The sequence below is a fragment of the Oratosquilla oratoria genome, chromosome 11 (assembly GCF_046742065.1).
Source record: "Oratosquilla oratoria isolate Oo_2021 chromosome 11, ASM4674206v1, whole genome shotgun sequence".
NCBI lineage: Eukaryota > Metazoa > Arthropoda > Malacostraca > Stomatopoda > Squillidae > Oratosquilla > Oratosquilla oratoria.
In genome coordinates this window covers 48,215,645-48,231,706 of record NC_134787.1, presented here as the reverse complement: position 1 = coordinate 48,231,706, position 16,062 = coordinate 48,215,645, and the positions used below count along the sequence as shown (strand labels likewise).

The window sequence follows — 16,062 nt, the reverse complement described above, 5'->3', positions numbered from 1 at the left end:
CACAAGCTCTACTACTCTCATAAAAATTCTTGACAGCTACTAGAAGCTTACCTCCTATCCCGTATATCCGCAAAACCTCCCACAGTGCCTTTCTGTCTACCCTGTCGTAAGCCTTTTCCAGGTCCATAAAGGCCCAAAAAACATCCTTCCCCTTTCCTATAGCTTTCTCACTTATCTGTTTTACCGCAAAAATCTGATCTACACAATCTATACCCGTCCTAAATCCACACTGTTCCTCTCCTAATCCTCTCAATCAAGATCCCATTAGCCTTCCCAACTACACTTAACAAGCTAATCCCTCTGAAACTACTACATTCACACTTGTCCCTTTTCCCTTGTAAAGTGGAACTATACAGGCACTCCTCCAGTCCTCTGGCACTCTACCCTCTCTCCAGCAAACATTAAATAACCTCACCAGCTAGTCCACCATCACTGTACCTCCTTTTTTTAGACATTCTGCATGGCATCCATCCAGACCAGGTGCCTTACCTGCTTTCATCATCTTAACCCCTTCCATACGGTGCCGCACACGTAGGCGTCATGGGGAGCGAGTGTATTCGCGAGGCTGCCATATCGGCGTCTTGATTATATTTATTGTAGTCGCCCCTGTGTTTTTACATTCTCTCAAATGTGCCCTGAATCCCATTCTCTGTGGTATTCAAAATTCGCGGGTGAAAGAGAGAACGATCGATATAAGCGGTGACTATATTTTATGATGCGAGTATTATTACGACACGTCGTACGGCTGGCATTGGCTGCTGCCACTGAGATCTAAGTCCATGACGCCTACGTGTGCGGCACCGTATGGAAGGGGTTAACAACTGCCTTCACTTCATCCTTCCTTATTTCTCCTCCATTTTCCTCACTCATCACGGTCATTTTCATAGCATTTCCCACTGCAACTATCTTTCCCTCCCTATCCTCCTTCACATTTAGCAACTCCCTAAAATATTCTGCCCATCTTCCCCTTACTGCCTTCTCTTCCATTATTATCTCTCCATCTGCACCTTTTACCTTTTCTTCTCTACTTGATTCGCCTCCTCTTCCTCTCTTAATTTCTTTCCAAAACATCTTTTTATTACTTTCAAAATTTTCTGTCATACTCTTACCCCATTTCACATCTGCTCTCCTCTTTGTCTCCTTTACCTTTTCCTTTACTTCTCTTTTCTTTTCTTTGTACCTCTCATATGACTCCCTTGTCCTATTCTGTAACCAATCTGTGAAAGCTCGCTTCTTCTCTTCTACAACCTTCTTTGTTTCCTCATCCCACCATTCACTACCCTTTCTTCTATTTCCTCCTGTCCTTCTTGTTCCACACACCATCTTTGCACACTTTGTGACTCCCTCCTTGAACCATCCCCATTCCTCCTCCACATCTAGCTCTACTCTATCCTTCACTCCCTCCCACTCCTTCAGCTTCTTCTTGTACTCCTTATCCTTTTCCTTTTCATTTAAAGAGTTCACTCTAAGCACCTCCCTACCTTTTGTCCCTTTCCTCTTCCTCCATCTATCCTCCACTCAACTTACCTTCCACCAAAAAATGATCTGATATTCCCCCACCCTCTCCCCTTAGCACATGTACATCCTTAACTCTTCCTATCATAATCTTATTTACCACTACATAGTCCATTAACGCTCTATCACCCTTCCCTCCACCACCCTCTCCCATGTGTACTTATGCTTGACTTTCTTCCAAAACACTGTATTTGCTATCATCAACTCTCTAGACACATTTCCACCATCAACTCTCCATTATGATTCTTTCCTGGAACTCCACATTTCCCAACCACTCCATCAACTGGATCATTTCCTACCCTAGCATTAAGGTCTCCCAGTACTATTACATTGATATTTCTCCCTAAATCCTCTATGCACTCATTTAAATCTATCCAAAAAGCCTCCCTTTCTTCTACGCTCTTCTCACTGCCAGGCCCATATGCACTTACAAAAACCCACATCTCCTTTCCCAGTTTCACCTTCATCCACATTATCCTTGAGGAAATCTCCTTCCATTCCACTACACTTTTACCTATCTCTTCACTCACTAGTATAGCCACCCCTTCCCTCCCTCGCCCTCTCTTCACTCCTGATAACCTCCCACTTACACTTCCAAACTTACACTCTCCCTTCCCTTTCAGCTTAGTTTCACTCAAAGCCAACACATCCATCTTTCTTCTCACCAACATACTACATATATATACATATATATATATATATATATATACATATATATATATATATATACCTTATGGATGGGGGTGCAAGAGGTAAATGCAAGGGTAGTGGGTTGGGGATTGGAGATGTTAAAGAAAATGGAGAAAAGTGGGGGATAAAACCAGTTGCTGTTTGCTGATGACACTGTGCTTGTAGCAGGATCAGAGGAGGGATTGAGGAAAATAGTGACAGAGTCTGGGAAGGTGTGTGAAATAAGGAAGTTGAAGATATATTTGGGTAAAAGTAAGGTGATAAGATGTACAAGGGGAGAAAGTGGCAGCAGACAGAAAGTGAGTATTACGGGAGAGAGACTGGAGGAAGTGGATAGTTTTAGATACTTTGGTACAAATGTGGTGGGAAAGAGAAGAGAAATACAATACATCCCACAGTGCCTTCCTACCTACCCTGTCATAAGCCTATTCCAAAAAAAAAATCCTACTTTTCCTAAATCTTTCTCACTTATCTGCCATACAACAAAAATCTGATACACGCAATCCCTGTCCTAAACCCACACTGTCCCTTACCAATTACTCCCTCTGCTCTTAAACAACACAACATACACATTGCAATTTTACAAGAAACAAAACTAAGACACACACACAAAACACCATCATTTCATTATTACACCACCATCAGACAAGACCGGACTGACGGCAATGGCGGTGGACTCATCACCCTGATCCACCACTCCATCTGTTTTGTGGACACAAGTGCCACAACCAAAATTCTCCTCCCTACCACAGATAACACAACAGAAACCCAATCCATTCGTATCCGCACAGGCAACAATTCAACACTGACAATAGTTAACATGTACATTCCCCCCCAATCATCCCCCACAGTTCCAAACACCTTCAGACCTCAACTTAGCCAACTAACCTCAATCCCCAACCTGATCATGGGTGGTGACTTCAACGCCAAGTCGTCTGCCTGGTGTGTCGACAACCCTGACACAGACAGAGGGCTTGATATACAGACTCAATTCGACTCATTGACTATCATGAACAACACGCATAATCATACACATATCCCATACCAAGCCCTCTACACTCCCTCCTCTCCTGATATCACCTTTTGCTCCCCCTGCCTAACCCCAACAACATCATGGAGAGTGGTCGGACCCCTTGGCTCTGACCACCTTCCAATCATCATCACCACCAAAACAAGATGCACCCCAGCTGGCAACAGACACACTTACACCAATTACAAGAGAGCTAACTGGGAAGCCTTTACTGAAGAGACAGAACAACATTTTGAAACACTTAACAGTACACCAATCACAAACATAAACAATGCTGTGCACGCTTTTAATACAATCATAGAAAACGCAGACAAGAGATACATCCCTAGAGGCAACAGAAAATCACACAACCCCAACTTCACACCAGAAATCCAAGGCCTCATCGGACAACGTGACACACTTAAACACGATACCCCCACACCTATCCCTCAAAACATAGCAGACCAAATACAAACACTAAACACTGCGATTGCCAATAAAATACATGAACAAAAAACACAAAATTGGCAAAACTTTATCAATACACTTGATCACAAAACAAACACCAGCAAATTGTACAAAACACTCAACAGCATTACACTATCCAACACTAACACTACACGCTCTCACGCAGCAATAATCACAACAACAGATAATCTACCCTCAAACAGACAACAAGCAAACGCACTCGTACGTCATTTTGCACAGACGAGCCATCTTACACCTCACCCTGACGACCGACGCACCATTCGACGTAAGAAAGACTTCCCCACAGACTCAGACTATGCACCCTTCATAGACAGTCAGACAAAACTCATAATGCATAATCTCAAGCACTCATCTGCCTGTGGCCCTGATAACATAAGCAACATCCACCTAAAACACATTGGACCACAAGGTATACATGCACTCACAAACATTGCAAACTACAGCTATTCACACAACACTATACCCGACATCTGGAAGCATGATAAAATAATCACCATTCCAAAACCGAACAAAGACCCAACAATCCCAACATCGCACCGCCCAATCACACTTCTCTGCACCCCCTCTAAAGTCATTGAACGCCTAATACTTAAACTTGTCACACCATATATTCCCCTTGCTGACTCACAACACGGTTTTAGGCCACTACACTCCACAAACACTCTTCTGACAAACCTCACACAAAGAATTTTAGATGGCATCAATTCAGATAGGCCCCACCACAGAACACTTCTTATAACATTGGACATTAGTAAAGCTTTTGATGCTATCCCCCGCCACAACCTAACAAATAAAATATATAACACAGACATGCACAATAACACCAAAAGATGGCTGGCCAATTATCTGGCAGGCAGGAATGCTCATGTGTCATATAATGGCCAATCATCGCACATAAGAAACATTAAGAACGGAGTACCACAGGGCTCAGTTCTATCCCCCACATTATTTAATCTATACATGCATGACTTACCCACACCAGACACTTCAGAAATACAAATCTCTTCCTACGCAGACGACATAACAATCACATGCACACATCGTAACACAGACAAAGCTGCAGAAATAATCCAGCCTTACCTTGACACACTCAACACATGGTTCATCACAAACAGACTCAAAATAGCTCCAACCAAATCTACAGCAACACTTCTCACCAACTGGACAAAAGAACACAAATACATACCTCATCTCTACATCAACAACACTCTAATACCACACACAAACACACCGAAAATTCTTGGTGTAACATACGATACATCCATGTCTTTCAAACAACACCTCACAAACATAAAAAACAAATGCACACCTAGACTTAACGCACTTAAGTCAATCACTGGAACAACATTTGGACAAAACAAAGAAACTAATATAACAATATACAAACAATGCATACGCTCAGTGATGAATTATGCGAGTCCTGCATGGGCTCCTAATCTCAGTGAGACACACCACAACACCCTTCAAATCATACAAAACAAAGCCCTAAAAACAATTACAGGCTGCACAAATACAACACCTACAGACCATTTACACCATGAAAAGTCCTCAAAGTCAAGGACCACCTCGACATGAGAGGCACATAAACACTTGCTGCAGCCACCACAAACACATCACACCCGCTACACTACATAGCAGAACACCCACACACACCAAGAAACATTAAAACTACACCCAAAGACCTTTATTACGCACAGATACTCTCTTCTCTTCCTCCACAACCACCAAATACCAGCCTCCGGAAACATATTCATAATCATATCACTCACCGCTCCATTAACACACTGAAAGACAACACACTGCTGCATGCCAGACCCCCTGATATCCACCCTTCTGAATCCTCTCTCCCACGAAAGGACAGAGTCCACTTGGCCAGACTGTGATGCGGTCACCACCCAGCACTTCTAAGCTACCAGAAGAGGCTGGACGACCGTGTTGTGAACAGCTGCCCAGGATGTAACACTTCACTCCATACCATACAACACATAATGGAAGACTGCATTATACACAATCATGCACGCAAACAACACAACATACACTCTATAAAGGATTTGTGGGAAAACCCAGTTTCGGCTGTGGCCTTCCTTGGGGAGACGGGACTGCTCGGACAGACAGTCTAGGGAACGACAACAACAACAACCCACACTGTCCCTTACCAATTACTCCCTCTGCTCTCCTAATCCTCTCAATCAAAACCCTCCCATAAGCCTTCCTAACTACACTCAACAAAATGTTCCCTATGAAACTACTACACTCACACTTGTCCCCTTTTCACTTGTGAAGTGGTACTGTGCAGGCACTCTTCCAGTACTCTACCCTCTTTTAAACAAACATTAAACAGCCTCACCAGCCAGTCCACCATTACTGTACCTCCCATTTTTAGGCACTCCACATGACACCCATCCAACCCAAGTGCCTTACCTGCTCTCATCATTTTAATAGCTCTTTTCACCTCATGTTTCCTTATTTCTCCTCCATTTTCCTCACTCATTACTATCATTTTCTTAGTACTTCCCACTCCAACTACCTTTCCTCCTTCACATTTGGCAACTCCCTAAAATACTCTGCCCATCTTCCTCTTACTGCTGTCTATTTCATTATCATTTCTCCATCTGCACTTTTTACCTTTTCCTCTGTACTTAATTCCTCTCTTCTTCTCTTAATTTCTCTCCAAAACATCTTTTTATTACTTTAAAATTTTGTCATACTCTTATCCCATTTCATATCTGTTCTCTTTGCCTCCTTTATCTTATGGTTTACTTCTCTTTTCTTTGTACCTCTCGTATGATTCTCTCATCCTATTTTGCTTCTCTTCTACAACCTTCTTTGCTTCCTCATCCCACCACTCACTATCCTTCCTTTTGTTTCCTCCCGTCCTCCTTGTTCCACACACCAGCTTAGCACACCTTGTGACTCCCTCCCTGAACCATCCCCATTATTCCTCCACTCCTATTTCTACTCTATCCTTCACTCCCTCCCACACTCCTCTCTCAGCTTCTTCTTGTATCCCTCATTTAAGCAGTTTAATCTAAATGCCTCCCTACCACAGAAAATTCAATCATGCCAGTTCACAGAATATGGGGGTCACTCAGCTACAATTACAAAATAAATAGAAGATGCCAATGCCAGAATTCTTGTATACCCATGTGCATCTCATAATGTTTACATAGGCATCCTTGTATGGAAGAGGTTAACCACTTCCATACGGTGACGCCTACGTAGGCGTCATGATGAGCAAGTGGGTACGTGATGATGCCAACATCGGCGTCTTGGTTATATTTATTGTAGTCGTACCTACGTAACCTCCATTCTCTCTAAACTGGCTTCATCATATTTTCTATGGTTATCAAAATTCATGGGTGAAAGAGAATGAACGATTGAGCACTGACTTTATTTTTTTATAATGCGATTATTATGACGCAACATTGCACGTCGGGCAGCTAATGCTGCCAGATGTGCGATGTGCCCTGGAGTGAAGAGGTTAACAGCTTTCCCCCAATCCCATATATATATAAGACCTCTCACAGTACCTTCCTGTCTACCCTGTCATAAGCCTTTTCCAAATCCAAATTAGATGGGTGTCATGTGGAGTGTCTGAAGAAGGGAGGCACAGTAGTAATGGACTGGCTAGTGAGGTTGCTTAATGTGTGTCTTAGGGAGGGTAGAGTGCCGAAAGACTGGAGTGCCAGTATAGTTCTGCTTTACTAGGGAAAAGGGGACAAATGTGAGTGTAGTAGTTTCAGAGGGATCAGTTTATTGAGTGTAGTTGGGAAGGCTTAGGGAGTACAGTAATTGGTGAAGAACAGGGTGGGTTTGGGAAAAGTAGGGGTTATGTGGATCAGATTTTTGTAGTAAGACAGATATGTAAGAAAGCCTTAGGAAAAGGTAAAGATGTTTTTTGGGCCTTTATGGATTTGGAGATGGCTTGTGACCCTATGTCAACTAATATATTTAGAACCATCACAGTATTGGCTGGGGTATATCCATGTCACTCTTGTACCTTGGATTTGGTCAAGGTTGGAGATGTGTTTGTGAGTTGTCTCTCTGTGATTGAACCCATATTAAAAATGAGAACCCAAAACCTTACAAAACAGCTCAACCTTACAAAATCTAACAAAACAGCTAAATAGTATGCAAAATGAACACACAAAATCTAGCATAAAACAGCAAATACAGTAGGTAACACTGATAGTCCCAATTCTACTCATTGATCATGGGTGAGAATAATTTGTGTAATTACCCAATTGTATTATACAGGAAAGTAGCACTGCTTGTGGGATCCTGTCTTTTATTTTCCATTTATCATACATTGCTTCAAATTGATGTATAATTCCAACTTGGTCCTTGTTCTCCAGTTATTTAATTTTAAATTTATGTATTGTTCCAGCTTAGGCTATATTGTTTTTAATATATTCCAAGTATGTATATGTTTTCATGTGCCTTGATGCACATCTGGGCAGTGGGTAGGAAACAGGGATGACCTTTCATCCAAAAGGAATGGTGGATGGGTGGGGGTAGGTGCATGCCTTGGTTGGCTACCTCTCATATAAGGGAAAAGAAGCTTATATAGATAGATGGAAAGCTATAGTTCTTCATATCCTTTAGAAGTGTCTTTCTCAAATCGTGCTCATATGTGTGTGTTCCTGGATCTGTGATGGAGTAGATCTACTCTAGTTTTTCTTCTGTTGTTATTCAGGGAAGCACGAAAGCAGTACAAGGAGAACTTGGAGGGTGACCATGTCATAGCAGGAGTGCTGGAGGAACTGTATACAACTATGATGGAGCGCAACCTAAAGAGTATTATCAAACCATACAAGCGTATGCAGGTATGTCTTCATATTTATTTATATGTATGTATATGTATATTGTCCTCAAGTATGCTTGCCAGTAAATTTTGTTATAGGTGGAGGAAAGCCACGAGGAGGTAATTTGCAACCGAATTAGCATTTAAGATGTCAAAGAAATACAGTGTGGTGAGTAGGCAGTCATCCCCATCCTTTCTTACCAGTGTTCCCTCCTTCCCAGATAGGTTACCTATCCAACCCCTACCTTCCAGTACCTCTCCATCAATCCAGAATTGATTGGTGAACAATGACTTAAAACCCTCAATGGAAACTTTCACTTGGTCAATTGGCAAATTACATAAGTATATCAGTGATATGCTTGAACAAAACATCAGTTGTATTTACAGTGTTGCCACAATCAAATAACTCCTATTTACCTCCTCCAATTATGTTTGTATAAGATAGAGGGAGGGGGGATGGGAATGGAGTATGTGGGGATAGAATGGGTGGGAGTTGTATTTTTGCCTTTGTTTTTTGGCTAACTCCCTTGTACGTACTTACATACATACCTCCCTTGTAAGGGGGAAAAAGCCTTGGGTATATGTATGTATAAAAAAAGTGGAAGAAGTAGAAATGAGATGCATGAGGGCTATATATGGAGTTATGAAGTAAAACTAAGTAGTGAGCAGTAGAGTGCATGAATGGGCTGTGGTAGAGATGGGGTTGGAATAAAGACTAGAACAGGTCAGCTTGATGCAGTTTGGTCATGTTAGGAAAATGTAGGAGAGTAGATATCCTCAAAGGATTCATGAATCACTGGTGCTTAGAATGAGAATTTAAAAAAGTGGATTGATGGGGTGAATGAAGTCATTAGACCTCATAGTCTAGATGTTGAACCAGTGGAAATGTGTGTGAATGACAGGATTGTTGGGAAAAGAGTATATGATTCATAAGAGTTATGCACCAGGAATAAACTGACATTCTCACTTGGAAAGAAATGAGGTAAAGTTTTCCCCATAGAATATGGGTGAGTTAGGCTGGTTGAAGTAAACTCTGGTGAAGGGAGGGTTGGTTTATTTAACAATGAATGTTGGGGTGGGGGGATGAGATGGCAAGAGAGGTGATGACTGTGTTTCAAGTTGTGTCCCTAGGCAATCTGCTTGCAAGGGAGCAGGGGTGGGTGGGTGAGAAAGCAGGTGCTGCAAGCCAGGCTCATATGATGCTCTGAGGCAATCTGAACCTTTGGCATCCATTCAGCTCTTATATACACAGGCAGGTCATGACCCGTGCTCCCAATTGGGATGAGGCTACATGTGTTGTGTGGGAAGTCAAGAGGCAAAACGTTTGATGCTGGTGACTCACAAAGACAGAGGGGATGCTTTCTTCAATAGGTCCAGTGTTCCTGTCATGTGGCTGGCTGAGGTGCAGGTTTAGTCATGGCTGGCTGATGCTGGCACTGCTTTTAAGAGATTTTGTGGTGGTTATGTGGCAGACTATAGTGCTGGTTAGTCATCCTGCTGGCCCCTTGGGGGGGGCCTTGGAGGTCAAAATGTTGTGGGCAGAGAAGAGGTTAGGATGGGAGTGATGAGGTGAGGATCAGTGAGTGAGGACTACTCCTAACAGGGTGAAAATACTGGTGTTGTACATAAAGAAAGATTTGCTGGTGTTAGACAGTTTGATCAATCTGACTGAATATAAAAAAATTTAATCCCTTAGATTCCATTTGTGGCTGAGTGTATTGGATTACCCCGAGAGGAGGTGGAACGTCGATTATCCCAAATGATCTTGGACAAGCGGGTTCAAGCTAAGCTGGACCACAGGGATGACTGCCTCTACATCTATGATGAAGGTGATGAAGATCAAACCTATAACAACTTGCTGGAAATTATCTCAACTTTGGAGAAAACCTTGAACCTTTTGAATCAAAGGGCCAAGAAACTTTTGTAATGTTGACAGAGCATAGGTTTGTAGGTCTTTTATAGAACAAATCCTCGCTTATTGGGAGACCATCATTTAGGTATAAGTGCTCTGTTGGGCAGGAGGGTTAAGTTCGCCTTCAAATCTAGGGTAAACAGCTGGTTGAGGGTCTACAGCTGGTTTATGGGTTAATGGTCTGGGACTATTTCAGGAGTATTGAATCTAGTGTTAGACTTATTATTATTAAAGTGTAAAGCTGTAAGATGAGCTTTGAGGCTGTGGCTGTATTCTGAGTACTGGGTTCAAGAGCCTGGTTCTAAGGCAGATATAGTGCTGGAGATTATGTATAAGGTTTAGTGTCATGTATGGAGTTCTCTATCCCAATCATTGGTTCAGCCCTTGTTAGTGGTAAGGGTGTACTTGTTAGTTATTTATTAATTAGTGTTAGTATATTGTTCAGTTTCAATCCAAAGAATGCATTTCTCTAATGACTCCCCATGTTCAGGTTGATACTGATATTTATCCAGGCTAAGGACTGATTGAGGTTTCTTTCTGGGAGAAATTTGTTTTGTGTTGCTTAGTTGATAGATTTGGGTGTAAGGATTACCAGTAGGGTATATTCTTCCCATTTTTTCACCATATTATTATCCGAGTTTTTTCTCTGTTCTTTTCAACTGTAGTCGAAGATTGTTTGCAATTTTGCACCAAAGTGCCAAAGTGGAGTGCCCTTATTGAATCAGACATGAAAAAATTAATTGACTCAGTGTGGAAAAATGAAGTGCAGAGCTTGTGCAAGTCAAGGCAAGGTACTGTTGCATTGCATCGTTGCTAGAGATCATTCTATTCATAAAGACTTGCCTAACTCTTCTCCATTTATGGCTCAGCAATCCTGTTGTATGTACAGACATCAGGATGCATGTATAGTGGTCTGTATTTTTGTATGTACATAGGTAGGTTCTCCACATGCAGTATATATATGTTCTTTATTTGCATTTTCATGATTGATGTATACGTGAATGTGTAAATAAATTTTCATTTGTGTATACATGGATTGGCAATTATGTTTGTGATTGTGTGTGTAGACATAGATGATGTACATGTACACATATACTGTATATGCTTGTATATGAGTACATTTTTGTTTCTCAATCCAGTTGCGTCTGGTTGCAAACCCACAATGTAATTCATGGGCATACTTGGGCTCAGTGAGTGGATGAATGTGTTGAAACATAAGGAGCATAGTCATGATGTGCAAAATAATGTCAGTCATCAGTTTGTGTTAACAAAGTACCTGAGGTTATGGGAAAGGGAGAGTTGGGAGGTTGGTAAAATACAGAGGAGGGGATAGGGACTATGGAATTTAGATTCTTGTATTACTGGGAGTTAAGTATGACATGTCATATGCAATGAGTGTTTGTGCAGTTATTACAGAGAATGCACGGTTGAACATGAGATTGTGGCAGTTGATCAAGGTAAGGGATGGTTAAGTCTGCCACACTACTGCTGCTATTGTAACAGAGGGCAAAATTTCATGCTTCACTATTGAAATAACAACAAGCAAGAAGGATGGGTTGCCAGGTTGTGCTACCATAAATTTTTACATGAAAACACTGTTTAGTTTTACTTGGCTTTAAAAGAAGTATTATTTTGTATTATTTTATTTTGAAAGGGAAAATATTGTTTACTTAAAATATTGTGTATATTTTTTCTGTTCACCTTGATAGAAAACCAACTGATGTCCCATTTTTAGTACCTGTAATGTGTTATGGAGTGTTTGTAGATATTAGGCTATGTTGGGGAAAAGAAAATTATTGTTTGGAACTGGATGAGGAGAGGGGGGGGGGATTTGAATGGAACCATGTGTGAATCTTCCCCAAAGAGATCAGGACCACAGGGTACATTGCCTCACCACCAAAGTCACTTCTTCACTGGCATATCCTTACCAGGTACAGCACAGAAATTGATGTGATAGGGCAAATATTGTACTGGATTCCTTTTGCAGAAAGGATTCACTGGTGAAAATAGTGGTGCTGAAGGCCATAAAATATGTATGTGTGCGACGTTTCATAAAATCATAAGGGTGCTCATCAAGTGTAGGTGTAATACTTGCCAACCCAGAAGGAGATGTAAGTGTAAATGTGGTGCCAATTATAAACCTTAAGTGCAGTGCCCATCATGGCTGTGGGGGTGATTCTTCCCCTCCCCCTTTTCAGTTTCCTGTTATTTGCATTACTTGTTCCTTCCCTGTGTGTTTTGGAGCGGCACAAATAAGCATGACTAGGCTGCAGAAGGATAAACATATGCCTGCCATGCACTGCTTGTACACTACAAAGTGACCATATGGGGTCGAGTCAGACTGGTTGTCAGTCATTGTGAAGCAATGTTCCTATTGCATAATAGGGGAAGGTTGATTATTTCAGTTTTGTAAGAGCAGGGAAATTGTGATATGGTAGTGATGTGGAAGATAAGTAATATCTTTACAGGGAATGTAGATTTTAAGGTTGGCAGAATAATTGTTTTTTTTTTTTTTGACTGGCTTGTGCCATGGCCTGTACAAAAACCCTTTTGATGGTATAAGGCAGTGCAAAACTGTTCAGCTGTTGTCATTGATTTTGTTTTGCCGTTTTGTGACATGTACGTATAGGTTTCAAGTAGATTTATTATATTTTTTGGCATTCCAGGCTGCTTTTATTTGTAGTATCAAACCAAGAACACTTCATATGAAATATATAAATTAAACATTTTCTACTGGTTGTTTCATTCAAAAGCTCCCACATTTAGTTTGATCAAATTGGTATACTGAATTTATACGATGAATCATGGTATGGGAAAGTATATTTAATTCAGAAATCCAGTATCATCATATACCTTGCTACAGGATCGGTTGTTATGCGATCGATAGCTTACGATACGCGATTCTCTACCCAATATTGATATACAGTTTTGTCGTTATACGATCTCAGATCCAAGCAATTTTGTCGTATTACTCCATTATCACAACCCTACAGTAGAGAAGCTGAAATGAATCTATATATAAACAACAGCAGGCAGGTATTGGTTGTATTATGATGATCATGGATTTTCAAGTAGATACGATTTTCTCTAACTATTTTCTTGTACAATTTCGAGTGCACAACAATAATGCCATGACTGCTAACAAACGGGTTACTAAATTGCAAAACAAAACGTATATCTCTCATGATATTCCCTGTGTATAATAATTTACATTAATGAAGCATTGCCATGAACTCTGAATAATGTATCTTTTTTTTATTTACGGAAAAATATACATTTTGTAGAGTTGGAATGGGCTTGGAAATTCACCTGTGGACTCCACTATAACCAAGAAATTAAAAATATCGGAATCGGCGACTTGACCCGATTTCCTTTTTTTATTGTGCTGTTGCGTTATGTCTTTACTAAATTAGAGCAATTGCAATTTTAATTCGATAGATCAGAATCTGCGAAAAAATCGACATGTCTGAAAGTACAACCATAATGGGAAATTATATATCTAGATTCGCTTCTTCACTACATAACATAATAACTTTAGAAAAAAAAATATGAACATGTTGCATATGTGATGGTGATGGTGGGAATGCGAGTTGCGTAGCATAAAGCCGCCGAAGACGGTAGGCAAAGCCGAGAGACCCCCCCCCCCCGGTGAAACCGGGACAAGCACAGCCCGGGGCTCGTAGAAGAAAATTATAATAAAACAAATGCATAAGAAAACCCTGCAGGTGAAATTATTTAAGATATTTTATAACTATTTCTACGTCTGAGTATATCGGTACACGCTCGATCGGATTCCACGTGCCTGTAAGTGTAACTTATTTAAAATCTCATATGGAGTCTAGTCTACAATAGGGTTGGCCGTGAATCGATTAAATCTAATAAAACAAAATAAGAAAATGTGTTTTCTTGCAAATTATTTCAACTCTTCTCGTTTTGATACTGATTATTTTAACGTGAAATAAATATACTTCACTTTAAATTCACAAGTCCAGCATCACACTATTCCTCAGTTGCGATCTCAATTAAGTATATTTAGTACAGGGAAAAACGCAAATTTCTGCAAATCTATTAATTCATTGTGCCACCTTATATAGTTCCTGGGAATACACGGAGTTTGCAATAATATAAAGCCAAATTTATTAAGTAAAAACAACTGCAGCATGTTTAGTTTCCACCTGAAACAAGGCAGCCATCCAATTAACTATATCACCCACATACACACACTCGAAGGCGCAGTTGGTAGAGTTCCCGGTCGCCACTGGAGCGGTCCGGGTTCGAATCCCGCCCAAGGCTGAAGTAATTTCAGTATCGCTGCGCTGCGAATCGTTACTCCAAGTCTCGTGGGCGGGGAGATGGGTGTGTGTGTGTGCGTGTAAGGTCACAGTATTACCCATAGATCGGTCATGTATGAGCTCTGAACTCTCATACGGGAGGGAAACAACTGTCGATCACGAGTCCAATACGTGATCCAAGACCAAGGTGAATCACACAAACACATTAAAGCTTTACATCATCACCTACATTGAGAAATCCTTCCTCCGTGACAAACGAGAACCACACTGGTACAAAGCGTTCTGGTCACTCAGCCTAACGGCAACAGAAACCAAACAGCTCGGTCTACCCTGGCCGGCTCTCACCCAATCAGGACCAACACAAATCCCTACTGGGTGATTTATAGACAGGGCCGGTAACCGTGGGCGGTTGTCTGGGGGCCGCGGGTCTCCTGGATGCTACATTAAATGCCCTTCTCCCTCGAGGGCCGATCGAGTCAAGTCATCTCAAAATAATTTGTGAAGCAGATGGGAGATCATCCTTCTGGGTCGTGCCATCTACATCACCCATTCAGATATTCCATGTCCCTATATTCGAGTCATTCCTCGTGCATTCAAGACTTTCATCACACTCACTGTTCATGTATGTTTTAGCGAAAATAGTCATTCCTGGACTTAAAAATTCCTGCAAACGGAATACTGAGAACTGCCTAAAGTGCAGCGCTGATTCAGTTTTACAACTAAGCTCCATGAACGCCATGGGACCTACAGGTCCCTCGTGTGGCATGTAATGAAGATGGCTACCAAAAAGTTACTTTAGTTGGTTTGACTTTCTATTGCACGTGTATAAACACAGCACAGACAAAATATTTCTGCCGGCAATAGGAATAGAAACGAGGGTCCCTTGACAATATTGCAAAAGTGCCGCCCACAATGCTGATAAAATAATGACAATAAAAAAAGGTCAAAGAAGCCCTGGATATTTTACCGTAATCGGCGAATTTTGCGTTAGAATAAACAAAATATTTTTTTCCCTTATTCTTTCTGCAATGGGGCCATTAAATACAAAATCTAAATTCTATCTAATCATTTTGCAAGTCAATAACTAAAATAGGCAGTAAAAGATGGTGGAGGGAAGTGGTGATGGGAGGGGGGGGCACTGAGAATTTTGCCCCGGGGCGGCCCTTAGGCATGTAAGGTCTCTGGGGACCTTCCTCTGCTATGGACACAACTTTGGAATGAAAGCCACCATTCTAGGTCTCCCGCCCCTAGTGACACTGACAGGCCCACTGCTTAGATGGGCTTCCTCTACTACAGTGGCTAGTTTGTTCTGAATAACAAGAACTTTTATCTATCTGATTATATACCAATC

At 41.3% G+C, this 16,062-nt stretch overlaps 1 protein-coding gene across 1 annotated transcript in view; it reads left to right on the top strand.

Moving 5' to 3' along the window:
• LOC143029797 (uncharacterized) overlaps window positions 1–13,149 on the top strand; it is a 41,832-nt gene extending 28,683 nt beyond the window's left edge. The window contains exons 8-9 of the mRNA XM_076192799.1: window positions 8,400–8,529; window positions 10,204–13,149. Of these exons, the coding sequence (XP_076048914.1) occupies window positions 8,400–8,529; window positions 10,204–10,434 (361 nt within the window). The 3' untranslated portion in view covers window positions 10,435–13,149. The remainder of the gene's footprint in view (window positions 1–8,399; window positions 8,530–10,203) is intronic.
• The last annotated feature ends 2,913 nt before the right edge of the window (window positions 13,150–16,062 follow it).